General features: G+C 61.6%; 1 protein-coding gene across 2 annotated transcripts; it reads right to left on the bottom strand.

The window, feature by feature from the left end:
* Window positions 1–6,523: 6,523 nt before the first annotated feature.
* Window positions 6,524–9,098, bottom strand: LOC143641402 (uncharacterized). Of its 2 annotated transcripts, none has more exons than XR_013155324.1 (5): window positions 7,805–9,098; window positions 7,595–7,724; window positions 7,387–7,505; window positions 7,184–7,312; window positions 6,524–7,062 (listed from the first exon to the last, which is right to left on the bottom strand). XR_013155324.1 is itself a non-coding variant. In XM_077108728.1 (5 exons), exons 1-3 carry the CDS (start codon window positions 8,001–8,003, stop codon window positions 7,435–7,437), a joined length of 396 nt encoding a protein of 131 aa, XP_076964843.1. In that variant the 5' UTR covers window positions 8,004–9,098; the 3' UTR covers window positions 6,524–7,062; window positions 7,184–7,312; window positions 7,387–7,434. The 2 variants fall into 2 exon arrangements, 1 of the variants encoding a protein (XP_076964843.1); XM_077108728.1 differs by having other exon boundaries at window positions 7,595–7,720.
* Window positions 9,099–14,596: the final 5,498 nt, after the last annotated feature.

Raw genomic sequence — 14,596 nt, 5'->3', positions numbered from 1 at the left:
ACACCTGCCAGTGCCCCTGTCTTAGGTTGGTGGGCCCCGCAGGCAGGGGCCGGACCCACCCAAACCATAGCACACTGGAAATGCAGCCTTAGTCAGGTGATCGGATGACAGGGCTCCAATGTGGGAGGTCACACCTGGGACCCTGTGGGCTGACTGGGAGGGTCCTGAGCTGATAGGGCTTGTGGCTCCGGGCGGGAGCAGCTGAGCAGTTGTTCTCTCGCTCCCCACAAAAGCCTGCCTGGGCGGGGGAGCGCAAGGTTGTGTGAAGCCCAGGACCTGGCCTTGACTCCCTGCGGCCCCTCAGCCCCCTGTTGGCCTGTGCCCCTGGGAAAACAGTCCTTTATCTCAGCCGCTTCCCCTGAAATGCAAACAGACACGTGTCCCATGGGGGCCCCTTGTGGCACACATGCCCTCTGCCCCACCACCCAGGTGAGGCCATTCACCCCCAGGTGTGGGGCAACAGGACCGGAGGTCCCAGGCCTGAGAGGAGGGGTGGTGGGCAGGGCAGACACAGGCTGCAGATCTGACCACCCCATGGGGCAGGCAAAGGAGGAGAGGAGCAAGAAGAGTCAGATCCAATCCCTGGTCATGGGGAAGGGCTGTGGGGACAGACAGGCAGGGAGTGTGGGGGTTGGTAGCCCCAGGGAGCTGGTTTAGGGTGACACCTGGCAAGGGCCTTCTTGGGCGGCACAAGGGGCTCTCTGCCCCTCCTTGAGATTCTTCCTGCCCTCACCTCCACACCACCTTCCCTCCCCAACCCCACTCAGATGTGATGTCCTCTTCCAGGGGCCCCTGGACATGCTCACTGGGTGAGGAGACTGGTGAGAAGGGGCTGGGGAGGAGGCAGCTGAGCCCCTCCCCTCCTCTCCCTCTTCCCCCTCCCCATCTGGGGCCTCTCTGGCCACTAGGATCCGGCCACTTCTGAGGGCATCACAAGCAGTCCCTGTGAAGCCCCCAGAACCCTCTTTGAAAGGGGAGCAGATGAGGGTGGCACACACCTAAGCAGGGACCCAACAGGCCGCTCTGAAGGCAGGCGGGGCGGGGGTGAGAAGGAGCTGTCCTTCCCATGACAGCCAGGAGCTGGTCAGCCTTTGGGATCCACGGCCCCTCAGCAGAGAAGGGCCACTCCTGAGGCCCTGGGAGGTCTGTCCCGGCTGCCTGTGGCAGGCCCAGGAGGTGCACTCGGCTCAGAAGGCTGTGGCTGGCAGAGGTAGCCCCTCCAGTGTCTGGGCAAGACTGTCCCCATCCAAGGAGAGCAGTGACAGGCCTGACAGGGACAGTCGCCATCGTGGTCCTTCCCTATTCTCCCTCTGGCCAGTGGCTTGCAGTGCCAACCGGAGGGCGGGGGGAGGTCTGGGGGGCCTCCCACCTGCGAGGGACCCCTGGAGCTCCTGCCGGGCTCTCAGCAGACAGAGTCCCCGGTCAGAGGCAGTGCTCCCCCGCCCCGCGGAGCCATAGGCCCTGGCCGTGGGGCTCCGAGCCCTCTCCCTGGCTCCAGGCCTCTTTCCAGAGGGAGGGGTGTGGGCCAGACCTGCGGCCCCCACATCCCCTGGCCAGGGACGCTCAGAGGGGCAGCCACTGTGCCAGGAACTCAGAGGTGGGCGGAAGAGCAGTTGGCGCCAGGAGGCCATGGCGCAGCCTCCACCCCCAGACCCCTAACAGTGGGCCAGTGTGTGGGCCGGGTGGGGTGGGGGCCCAGCGGGGTCGGGTCCCGCTCCATAAACCCCGGCCAGCTGGGAAGCTGCAGACATTGCCTGTTGACACAGGGGTGATGTCACCAACAGCCAATGGGGAGCCCGTCGGGGGCTCTGCGGGCGCCTCCCTGCATCCCGGGGGGCCGACATGCACGCGGCGTGATCTGAGTGCCACCTGAATAAACCAGTCCTTCCCAGCATCCCGCGGGGCCGGCTTCCCCCCAGGCCCATCTCCACACCTCCTCTCCCCTCAAGCTCTTGACCCAGCACTGGGGGTCTGGGCCCTGGGGCTGGAGGTCAGCTGGGCCTCATGACCTGGGCCTGTTCTTTCTCAGGTATGTGGGCCTCAGACTTCTGACCCCCAACCCTTAGCCCCACCGGTCACCCCTACTCCCATGATCCCACATGGCTCCCTGTGGTCACACCTGGGTCCTCTCTCTTTCATCTGTCTCTTGGCAGCCTGGAGCCCACAGCCTGTGCTCCCAGAGCTGGCCACATGCCCCGCTGGGCACCTTCCCACCAGTGGGAAGCACAGTGGGAGGGGACCAAGTGTGAAGTCGTAGCTCACGCAGGAAGGGCCAGGACTTGGGCAGCTCCGGGTCCCCTTTCTGCTGGAGCCAGCATGTTCCCAGGCCTCCAAGCCGTCTTCTGCCTTCATCCCCTTCCCCCCAGGAACCCGCCGACCCCACCTGGACCCTCCATGGCCCAGCAGCCTCTCTTCCCTCCAACTCCAGCACATGCGTCTGCCCAGCTCCCCACCCCATGTCTCCTCCCCATGAAGCCCCAGCTCTGGGATCTCCTCTGGAATCTTCCATCCAGGCAGAAGTTGCTTCTGCAAAGCGTGGGGCCCGCGGCCTTCCTCCCCTGTGGCCCTGCCAGCTTCTCGCTGGGGTCTGCACAGTGCCCCATTTGGGGGGCACAGTACCCACAGCTAGTTGTTGTGCCCTGGGGCTTGGCACGTGCTGGCACAGAGGTGTCCTGCGGGGCAGCAGAGGGGGAAGGAGCCTCCTGCACTTGGTTTATGGGTCTAGCCCCCGCCCTGCACCACTCCCCGCGGACAGGCTGCCTGCCTGTGTCCAGCCAGGTGTGGGGTGATGGAGTGGGGCTCCCCAAGGACAAGGAGCACAGTGTCTGCTTTATTTGCAGGCTGGGCGCTGACAAGGAGCAGAATACCCACAGTGACTGCTTCCAGGAAACGGCTGCGGGCGGGGGGAGCCGCCAGGGAGAGCAGGCCCCTTCCCAGCAAGCCGGCCTGCAGGTGGGCTTCCAGGAAGGGGCCCCCACCAGTTCCCCTCAGCCTTGGAAAGGGGCCAACAGTGTCACCAGGAGCAGGCTGGGGGAGCTATGCACAGAGAGGGGGAGGAGGAGAAAATTGAGGAGAGGAGAGGGAGGGGGAGAGGGTGGGCAGGACTGGGCTTCACCAGCATGGTTACTACAGCCTTGCAGAGACCAAAGCCGACCACAGTTCTTTCTAGAATGTTCCATTTCCCCTTTTGGGGGGTTCACACAGTCTTTGAAAATGCCCAGTCTCTCAGGGCTTGTCAGGCACCACATGTGCCTGCAATCATGCACATAGAGGCCTGGTCTGCTGCAGAAGGCAAGAGCAGGCGGCAGAGATACAGTGCCCTGAGCCTAGACCCAGCTTTGGGTCGGTACTGACCAGCAGCGGAGCCCTCCTGGCCCTCCTTGCTGGAGAGGGCTGTGGGGGCCTCCAGACTGGATCTACTGCCCCCAGTTCTGAGCACTTGGATGCCCCTCCCCCAGAGAGATTTCTGTCTTCTCAGGCCCCGAGCTCAGTGTCTGGAGACTTCCCAGGGCCTGTTGTAGTCAGTCTCCAAAGTTCCCCTTAGTCCAGTTTAAAGGGTTCTGTTTCCTCTGAATGCTGGGATCTTTGTCCTCAGTGATATAGTGAGCGTCCTGCCCCTGCCCCACACTGTGGTCTATAATTCCTGCCCAGGTCATTGAACACCCCACAGGGCCACAGCTGTGGGCACACACAGGACAGGGGACAGGGAGGGGTGTGTGGCCCTGGAGCACACGGTTAGAGATGCTAACACAGGCGGGGTCTGGCCCCGCAGGCATGACACCACTGTGTGAAATGATCGCCCTTCTCTCTGGCAGGATGACTGGACAGGAACACCAGCGGGAGGGGGCCAGGTGTGAAGACCCTGCAGCCTACCCTGGGTGCCTACTGGGGTGGGTGTGCAGGGGCCCCCAGGGGCATGTGTAGAGGCTCTCCGGAGCTTGAAACCTCGAAACCTCTTTCCCAAGGTTTTCTGGCACCGCTGCAGCTGCCCCTCCCCACCCACCCCCTGCTGGGGTTTGGGGATGAAATTCAAGCCCCTGTTTGCTTCTCTGCACTCAGCTCAGCCTAGGAGCATTCTGAAAGTGCCTTTGGGTGGCGGGGGCGCCAGGAGCCTGTCTAACAGCCCTCTCTAAGCCCCTTTTCTAAAAAGCAGGAAATCGGTTGGGCCAAAGGTAAACACATTCCAACCTGTTGGTCCCCAGCTCAGATGGAGGGGCTTTGTTGGGGCCGGGGCTGGGCCACCTCTGTTTTCCCAGCCCCCACCCTGGGCGAGGCTTGAGGCTGGACCCCTGCGCACCTGTTTTCAGAGTAACTGTGCCTTGGCCTGTCTGCATCACAAGATCCTGCCCCCCATGAGCTCCTTCCTGCTCCCCAGGCCCTGGAGCTCCAGGGGCTCCACTGGATTTTGTCCCAGGTCCAGCTCGAAGCCCACTGCAGAAGGAGTGACTGTGTGGACAGGCCCAGGTCACCCTGCCCCACCCTTGGCATTCACAGGAGCAGACGCCCACAGCAGGGGTAGTGCGACAGTTGGGGGGCTGAGGGCCAGCCGCTCCCCTGGGTGGGCAAGAAAAGGAGCACTCCACTCTCCCAAAGTCTGCGCAAGCTCTTCCCCCAACTTTGTCTCAGAACTCCCTGGGGAAAGCCTAGGGTGAGAAGGTGCAATTCACAGCCACCCCGAGGGTCCCAAGCCTGGACGCAGCTGGGTTCCAGCGTGGCTGGCTCTCCAGATGACCAGGACACAGCCCATAGCTTCTCGAGGCCCCTTCCCAGTTCCTTTCCATGTCTGGGATTTGATTTCTGTGTCCCTAGAGGAGGCTGCTGGGCTTACATCTCCCTCCCCACCTTCACAGCCTGTGACCCCACTGCCCCCAAAACCCCTGGGCCACCTGCAGTGCCCACCAGCCATTCTTCAGAAGGCTGGCTTTCATCTTCTGAGCCCAGCTTTGGGAACCTGGAGCAGGTCGGATGTTTACCATAAAGGCCTGTGGAGACCTCCCTCCCCATACGTGATGGATAGCTACTTTGTCACTTGGTCAAGTCACTGCCATGAGGTCAGGAAGGTGGAGGTGGCTTGCCCAGCACAGTCGGCTGGCCTTTGAAATCCTCATGGAGAGAGACAGCTTCAAGAGACTCTCTCACCCAACTATGCCCATTGGGTCACCACTGGTCTTAACTAGGGCCTCAGATGGGTGGTGGGGGCAGGGGTGGCGAGGGGGATGTGAGGGATGTGAGGAGTAGGTGCTGCGGATGTGTCCCTGTCTGCGGGCCTGTGGGGGAGGGAGAGCTGCAGCCCCGGGCGGGAGGGAGTTCCTGGTTCTGGGTCTGGTTCTTGTCAATCTGTGGAGGCTCTTTCCCGACTGCGCTGAGCATTGCCCCTGGTGGGAGGGAAACAGGGCCAAAGACCCCAGTCTCATTTTCAGGAGCTTCATCTTAGCTCCTAGGGTCTGTGCATTCCAACCAGGAGCCAGGAAGCCTGGACTGGGGCTCAGAGGGATGCTGCCCAGCCTTGGGGTCTCTCACAGAGGGGGCTCCACTTTCACCCAGGAGCAAGACCCCAATAATGGCCCTCTGTCACCCAGACCCCTCTCCCTCCTCCTCTCTTCCCTTGACCTCTCCACCTCTCTCCTCTCCTTGGATCTCTTTGGTACCCTCCCCTCACTGTGGCCAGGCTCAGACCTGTGTGTGTCCTGGTCCCCCTGCTGTGGCCTCCAACTCCCTCTCACAGCAAGTGAGAAGATGGGGTACCCTCAGTCTACCCAGGCCCCAGCTCCCAAGCTAGTAGGACCCAGGGCAGAGGAGCCAGGTGGGGCAGGAAGGGGAAGCCCAGAGGCTGCCGTGGACCTGTATGAGTGGCCAGGGCCAGCCCTGCTCCTAGAGCTGGTGTCCACCCTTAAATCCATCCCTGCAATGTGGTTCTGCAAACCTACATTGGCCTTTGGGGTCTGGCCCGGCACCCAGGACAAGATCAGACAGGACCGGGTGGCCACAGAGAGCCGGAGAGCCGGAGAGCCGGAGGCACTTGAATGGGGTCTGACCTGTCCCTCATTGCCCAGGACACCCCTTGACATCCCAGCCCCCACCACCCCTGGTGTGTACGCTCCTCTGTCCCCCAAGGCCCCCAGTGTGCACAGACCCCACCTCACCAGGGGACCCTTCTGTATCATAACCCCCTTGGCTTCCCATGAGCCCCTCCCCTTGGTGCTCATTCCATCCCTATGCCCTCCCGGTTTCATTCCATCGTCCCCCACCCCTTCCCATAACTCACTTCCTCAGCCAGTCACCCCATTCCACGGCCCCTCCTCTTCTCATGACCCCTCCCTACCCCACAGCCCCTCCCTATCCCACAGCCCCTCCCTATTCCATAATCCTCTTCCAGATGTGTGCCCCATCCTATAACCCCCATCTTTTTCCCCTCCCCACCCCAGAACCCTTATGTCCCTCTTTGCACCTCCCCTCCCTCCCACATCCCCCAGCCCACGGCGCACCCGAGGCAGACAGCTCAGATTCCAGTCCCTGAGACAAGTTGCTGTAACTGTGTTTATTGATGAGGCCAGGGCTCTGGTGAGCCCTGGTGGGGAGGGGCACTGGGCAAGGTAGTGTAAGGAATGCTTTGAGGTGGCTCGCTGTTGTGGAGCTTCCAGACAAGGTGAGGGGAGGGCGAGGCCTCAAGCACGCGGCCGGCGCCCAGGCGCCCCCAGGCAGAGGTGGACAGCAGGCGGGCGCTGGGGCGGCGTGGCCAAGGAGGCCCGCACATTCACGCACACGCGCACAGAGAGACTCAAGGCTCTCCCGAGCTCCAAACCAGTGCAAACGACTTAGTGCAAATTGAAATCAGAAGGGACGGGTGGGGAAACAGAGTCACGGATGCTTTGAATCTCTCAAACGACGGAAGGAAGAAAGACAGAAACACGAGGTTGGAGGGAAGGAGGAAGAAGAAAAGCAGAGGGAGGCGTGCTGATGGTCCGCTGGGCGCAGTGGGGTGACCACAAGGATGGGGTTTGGCGGCGGGTGCTGTGGGTCTGTTCTGCCTTGGTGTTCACAGGCCTGGTCCTTCAGCTTCACCTGTGGAGAGTGACAAAGCATGTGGGTGGGGGGGCGGGGTGGGAGGGGGGCAGGAGGGGGGGTGGGGTGGGGGGGCAGGAGGGGGTGGGGCGGGGCGCTTCCCAAGGGGCCCCAAGCTCACCTACGGAGCCGATTCCTGAGTCAGGTATGCAGTGGTTCCCAAACGCAGCATATTCTTGATCCAGAGCTAGACGGACTTGAAGAAGTCCCCGGAGTTGAAGGCCCAGACGTGAGCTGGGTAGCACCATTTCTGCAGTGGAGACAGAATGAGGCCCCCACTCCTGGCCTGCCCCACCCTGCCCATGTGCCAGAGGAGGCCCTCACCTTTATATCTTGAGGGTTCTAGGGGGTCCAGAGAGCAGCAGTGGTGTGTTAACTCTTTCGGAAAAGCAGAGGACCAGACCCTTCTGTGGCAGCCTCCCCGTGGTGCCAGCCAGAGTGTTCTGCAGAGGACAGAGCGGGGCATGAGCAAGAGGGTGTCTGTGAGGGTGGGCTGGGCTGGGCTTTGTAGCGGGCAGAGGGACATTCTCACCACGAAGGCCGGACGGCAGTCCCTCTGTCCTCGCCGTCACACCGGACCATGTCATGTCTTTCCAGTACATCCCTGCGCCTGGCGTCCTGGCCTTCGGGGGCTGGCGTGTGCACCCCTGCTGGAGACCTGTCTTTGGGGAGAACAGAGGGTGCTGGTTGGATAAGGAGGATCTGGTGGGCAGCAGAGAAGCAGATTGGGCTGGGAACTTACCCTTGTCTCCAGTCTTGAGCTTGAAGGCACCGATCACTGCTCCGTCGCTGCCCGTGATGCCCGCCTTGGCCACGGGCTCTGGAGGCCAGTGCCTCGTGGGCTCGCCACCTGGTGGCCCCTCACCTGCCTGCCCCGACTCCCCCCTTAGAGAGCTCACTCGCTCTGCCCCGCCCGTCTCGCCTTGTCTGGCCTTGCCCATGCCCTTGGCTCCCCTGGTGCTGTCCTGTCTGCCATGCCAGACCCAGCGGCTGAGCGGTTAGGGCATACAGTGTCACCAAGTCCACTGTGGGCCCTCTCCGCGCCAGCCTCTGGGCCGCAGTGCCGCGTGGGAACGGTGCATCCGCAGGCTGGGCCCGCTGCAGCCTCCTTGCTGCGATATCTCTCCGGAGCCCGCCACCCGCGACCACCGCTCCCCCCAGGTGACGTCCTTCTGTGCTGCCCGCGCACTGCCCTTCTTTCCCGCTCTCCGGCCTTCGAGGCTCTGGCACAGGCCTCGGGAGACCTGCCAGAGCTGCTTCTGTACCTTCTCCTAGATGAATTACGGTGGGTGGGATGTGGTGGCGGCTGGGGACCCCTCTGTATCCTGTGACCCCACCTCGCCCTGCCCGACCTGGACCTGGGATACTCCACAGTGCTAGATGGATTCCCACAGACTCCACTACCACCCCCAGGTCACCTGTCACCTCCCTGGAGGCAGCAGCCTCGGTCCTTGCTGGCAGTCCTTCCCTTCTCTATCCTGCCCACTCAGAATGCTCTTTCCACCTGGAATGGACCCTGGGCCCCCCAGTCTCTCTCCGTCTCGGCTCCCCCCGAGAAGATGTCCCCTGTGCTGACCTCCTGCCTTCCTCCTGCCGCTCTGCCGGGAGGACAGCCACTTCTCCTTGCAGGTCCTCGCTCTGCTCTCCAACCTTCATCCAGAAGGCCAGCGCAGTGAGGCCCAGGGAGGGAAGTGGACTCACCTGCCCGGCAGATGGCGGTCCTCACCTGCCCACTGCTGCCAGCTACACCTCCACTGCCCAGGTTTGAGGTCGAGCCCTGCCCAGCAGCTTCCCCTTGTCCGACCAGCCGCCACGTCCTGAAACCAAAAGTTCCCGGGATGAATGTCTGGCTCCCCTCTTCTCCAGCCCTAGCTCAGGCCCAAGGCCCCTGCCGATGTTGCCCTGCTTCCCTGGGCGCCCACCCTTCTCCTCGTGGGCTCCCAGGCCCGACCGCCCCTGCTGCCTGAGCTAGCCCCTCACTCCTTCCCCACTCCCGCCAGACTCCAGACAGCCAAGGTGCTCCTTGGCCCCCACGACTCTCCTCCGGCACCCCATCTTCCCCAGTTTCCCCGTCCCACCCCACCCCCCACCCTCCCCACCCCCCTCCCTCACCCTGCTCTTCGGCCCCTAGCCCGGGCTTTTTCTAACTGGGGTGGCCCCGCCCAGAATTCCCGCCCCTGCCCTGCCAGCCAATCAGAGCGGGCCGTGCCGGGGCCCCCGCAGGGCCCACCTCCACCCTGGTCGGTTCCAGCGCACGTTCCGCTCACCCCACACCCGTCCTGGAATTCTCCAAAGACAGCCTCCCCACACCCCTCCTTTGGCATCCTTTAGACAGGGCCTGGCATTGTACCTAGACGTCCCCCTCTGGGTCAAGAACCGTTGGCTCCCCTCTTGGAAGGGCGCTCCCTGAACCCTGCGCTGCGGGTGCCGGGTGAGCACTGTCCGAGGCCAGGGTCCTGGCTGGAGTCCCTGGGAACTCCAACGGAACCCAGCCGCCTTCTTCCACCACCGTGGCCAAGACCTCTTGTCCACTGGAGGGGTCCTAGGGGCCGAGAGTGGGAAGTCATGAGGGGCTCTGAGCACTTAGAGTAGGTTCAGTCAGGGGTCGGTCAGCTGAGCTGTATAGAAGAGCTGTGAGCAAGGCGGGGTGGGCCCTGGCTGACTCCCCACTGAGGTCCATCTGGGTGACAGAACTAGTTCTCCTCACAGTGGCCTCCAAGGGACAGCTGGTTAGGGCACCGAAGGCCCCCTTCTCACCCCTTCCCAGTGGTCTGTACGCACTATGTGGCCATCCACATTTTGTGGGCACTATCTGGTGAGAAGCCACGTGGCAGCCTCAGCCCTGTCCTGCCCCTCCAGCTGATCTCAGTCACCACGACTCAATGACAGAAGGCAGAGAGGAGGGCTTCCACACTCCCTGGCCATTCTGGTCACCCTGCCCCCTTGGCCTCTCTATTGCCCATCAGGTCTGCCCAACAAAACCAAGGGTGTTGGAGACAAAAGTAGCACAGCTCTGGGGGATGTGGCTGGGACGCCAGGGCCAAGGACTCTGAGCTGACCACCCGTGGCCATGCAGCAGGGCTTCAGGTGTATGGAGGGGCTGAAGTGCCCTGGGCAGACCCATGGCCATCACCCTTCCATAGAGTATGGGGTGCTCGCTTCTCACAGTTCCCTGCAGTTGCTGTGGGTAAGGCCACCTTTGTGTGGAAGCCTCCAGACGTGGCTATGGGCATACTCAGGCATCCTCCAGCTCATTGGTCACAAGTGGACCCTGCCGCGGTTGCCATGACTCTGATTTGTGAGTCTGTACTGCCGCCTCGCGGCCACTCCTACACCCATACCTTCAAAGGATTCTGAGCTACAGAGGCAGCAAGCCCAGGTTAGCGCCCAACAAAAGGGCTCCAAACACCCTCCTGCACCAGGCATTGTGGCCCCGAGCTCCCATGCCAGCCAGGCCACCCTGGGAATGGGCTCCCATCATCAAGGCATGGGGTCCCTCTCTGTCCACTATCATCCACTTAACATCAACAGCGTGGCCTGTGGTGAATCAAGTGGGGTAGCCTGGGGTTGACTAGAGTGTCCTCTCCCCTTACGACCCCAGTGAACCTCTGCAGCACCAGGTGGGGTGCCCCCGACATTGCCGCGGGTGAACCCCAGTCTCGGCTGCCTGGTCTTGGGGTTGCGATGTGTGGGACTGCGCTGCCACCTCGCGGCGACTTCGGTTGTCCCAACCACGGCCGATTCCGCGCCATCCCGGGAGTGAGAAGCGCTCTCTGGTTTGGGGGTTCCCAGGCCCAGGGGGACAATTTCAGAAGTGCACAAGGGTTCTGGTCCCCTGACGACCCTCGTGAACTAGGGAGCCGCTGGACCTGGGTGACGCGGGCCATTGCCGCGGGCGAACCCAGCCACGGCCGCCTGTGGTTGTGCTGCATGAGACTGTGCTGCCGCCTCGCGGCAGCTTCTGTCACCTACCACAAATGGTTCTGCACCATCCTGGGAGTGGGACGGGCTCCCTGAGGTTGGCACCCAGGACTGGAGAGGAAGATTGGAAATGTTTCCATGCGGGTACACAGTCCCACGGGCCCCCTGTGCTCATTGGGGTGATGTGTAGGGTGCCCCTCGGAGCCTGGGCAGTGTCCTGCAGCCCCCGTCATGCTTGCCCCAGGGACAGCACCGGGTCCCTCTTTTTCCAAGCATTCACTCTCATACCCTCAACTTCTGTCCCTGTCCTGGGAGATATTGGCTGAACCTCCAGAGCAGGGGTACCATCTTCCAGCCACGCAGACCCAGGGCACACCACGGGTAACTGCCTCCTCGCATTTGCAGACATGGCACATGGGTGCCACGGTACGTGGGCACCACAGTCTCAGAGCTGTGATCACACTGACCCTGTCCATCCCACCATCTCCTGATTCCCCAGACACTAAGGTGTCAGCTGCACCCACTTTGGTAACTAAGCTCAGGTGACTCAAGGATCCTGTGCTAAGGTGGAAGAGAGTACTGCAGCTCTAACATCCAAATTCCCCAATTAGCATCTCAAAACCCAAATCCAATGGAGATGTTAATGCTGAGCTCAGGGTGCGGCGCTCGGATCATTCCCGGGCAGCAGGGGCTGGTTAGAACTGAGGCTCATCCTTCTATCCACTGGGCCTGACCTAGGTGAGTCTGTGCTCTGTTATTAGCGGCACGTGCCACGATCACCACACCTGGTAGATCTGACTTGAGATCCACGCCGTGGCTCTGATGTGTCAAGGAGAGAACGTGGCTGTGGACCTGTGAATATGGCCTGAGCTGGACACCTGAGTGGTTTCCCTGGCATTCTGTTCCCTTAAAACCCTGGTGAACCTCTGTGGCACCAGGTGGGGTGCCCCCGACATTGCCGCGGGTGAACCCCAGTCTCGGCTGCCTGGTCTTGGGGCTGCGATGTGTGGGACTGCACTGCCACCTCGCGGCGATTTCGGTTGTCCCAACCACGGCCGATTCCGCGCCATCCCAGGAGTGAGAGGCGCTCTCTGATTTGGGGGTTCCCAGGCCCAGGGGGACAATTTCAGAAGTGCACAAGGGTCCTGGTCCCCTGACAACCCTCGTGAACTAGGGAGCCACTGGACCTGGGTGGCGCGGGCCATTGCCGCGGGCGAACCCAGCCGCGGCCGCCTCTGGTTGTGCTGCATGAGACTGTGCTGCCGCCTCGCGGCAGCTCCTGTCACCTACCACAAATGGTTCTGCACCATCCTGGGAGTGGGACGGGCTCCCTGAGGTTGGCACCCAGGGCTGGAGAGGAAGATTGGAAATGTTTCCATGCGGGTACACAGTCCCGCGGGCCCCCTGTGCCCGTTGGGGTGCTGTGTAGGGTGCTCCTTGGAACCTGGGCAGTGTCCTGCAGCCCCATCGTGTCTCCCCCAGGGACAGCACTGGGTCCCTCTTTGTGCTTTTCCTTCTCCTCAGTGATTAGAGGTCTTAGATAGTGGTTCTAATCCTTGGCTTGGGCTCCCAGCCACACATGGGTTTCCAGATCCAGGCCCCGAACGGGAGTTGCCGTTTCACGCGCACGCCGGCCACAGTGCCAAGGAGCTCAGTACTCCCGGTGGAGTGGCCCTCACCCGGGGGTTTTGGACATCTCTTCTGTCATTGGTCTCCTCAGAGGACCTGGAGGTTTCTGCGTAGAGCTGCCCCACCCGCTGTGCTCTAAGGGGACATTTGCATGTCTATTAGCGGGAACCCAGGCACCTGAAGCTTTGCTTACAGCAGCAGCTACAAGGTCAGGCCAGTGGTGGGACTGCAGGGTCTTGGAGCTTTGAGCCTAGCATAGGGACTTCTGGGGAATTCTGGTCTGTGCTAGCCATGGTGACAGTGGATGACTGCCCTGTCCAGGCCACGGTGCACAGAGCCGCGTGGGATTCCAGTTAGACTAAGAAGGAAGTGAGACTGAGGTCACCATGGGCTGCCAGGGAAGGAGCACAGCAGGGTTAGGGATCAAGGAGGGTCCCTGGGCATCAGGGCCCCCTGAACACAGAGAAGAAAGGAGGAGCTAGGCATGAAGATTCATGTCACACGTGGTGGCTGTGGAGGGTGGAAAACTTGGCTGCCATCTGCTCCCGCTGGCTCCTCTAGACATTCAGGTCCGCCCCACCGTTAGGTTCCAGTCTAGCGCACGATTGAAACAGGACCACCCAGTGTTCAGTGTCTGGAGTGACACGCCAGGGTCACTCTGGCTCCCGTGGCCCTAGACCCAGTGGCCGCTTCCCAAACCTCCCCTTCCCTCAAGGCTCTCCTGGGCCCGTGGCTCCAGGCCTCCTCCCCTGCACCTTGCTCGCCTCACCCTCCAGGGACAGTCAGTGCAGACAGCTTCAGTCCTCCCTCAGCTGGGCTGGGCCATCTCCCCAGCTCTCCCTCCAGCGGCCAGCACCAGACCAAGCCCCACGTCCCACAACACTCGCCCAGTGTCCCCTCTCCCTAGCTCTGGATGCACCCTGGTTTCCTGGGGCAGCCCAAACATGTCATCCCCACCCCAAGGAGGGACTTAAACAACAGACATTTATTTCCACACAGCTCTGGGGACCACGCGTCCAGAACCCATGGGCGACGGTCTGTCTTGCGATGAAGGCACTGGTCATTGAGTCTAGGCTCACCCTATTCAGTGCGGAGTAGTAATTGCCACGGGTCATGGCTACATAGACCCCTTGTCCAAATAAAGCTACATGCACAAGTTCTAGGCAGCCATGGAGCAGGATGATAGCATTCAACACCGTCCAGCATGGAAAGGGACACACATGAGCTCCAGCAGGTCCACTCGGATTCCTGCAGGTCCTGATGAGATCCCTCTCCTGCTTCTTGCCCCTCTTCTTCCTGACCACCTGTTCTGCTATCCCCAGGCCCAACTAACTAATAGCCTCCTTCAGACAGCTGAACACCATGGCTCTGTAAGGCCAGGTCCAACTCCCCATCATTAAACCTTGCTCCATGGCTGCCATGTGCCTCTGCCTCCCTGGTTGAATCCTGATTGGCAGACTCTGTCTCACGGACCACAGGATGGACACAGAGCAAGATGGCCAGTCTCAAGAGAAGATGCACTAGAGGGCCAGGGCTGACAGCTCTATTCCCAGCTGGGTTAGGTCTGATATTGTTGTCCTGCCCTGGGCCCAGACCTGTGGCCTGAGCTCGCTTCTGCCTCTACCCAGGCATACCCACGGGATGTTCCCCTGCCCATGGGGACACTGCCACCAACCCTTCCCGTCCCATATGTTCTTCAAGGTAGCCTTGCCGCTGCCCACACCCAGAGGAGGAGTCCCGTTGCCTCCCCTGGGATCCAAGGTGCTTGGGACAATAAACTCAGTGAAGTGTGACTCTATGATTTCAAGGGCTCACCTTCAAGAAGGGCTTATTGGGGGCTGGGGATGCGGCTCCAGCGGTAGCGCTCGCCTGGCATGCGTGCGGCCCGGATTCCATCCTCAGCACCACATACAAACAAAGATGTTGTGTCCGCCGAGAACTAAAAAATAAATATGAAAAATCTCTCTCTCTCTCTTTAAAAAAA

Source organism: Callospermophilus lateralis, chromosome 2 (genome assembly GCF_048772815.1).
Source record: "Callospermophilus lateralis isolate mCalLat2 chromosome 2, mCalLat2.hap1, whole genome shotgun sequence".
Taxonomy (NCBI): domain Eukaryota; kingdom Metazoa; phylum Chordata; class Mammalia; order Rodentia; family Sciuridae; genus Callospermophilus; species Callospermophilus lateralis.
This window is presented reverse-complemented; position numbering and strand designations above follow the sequence as displayed.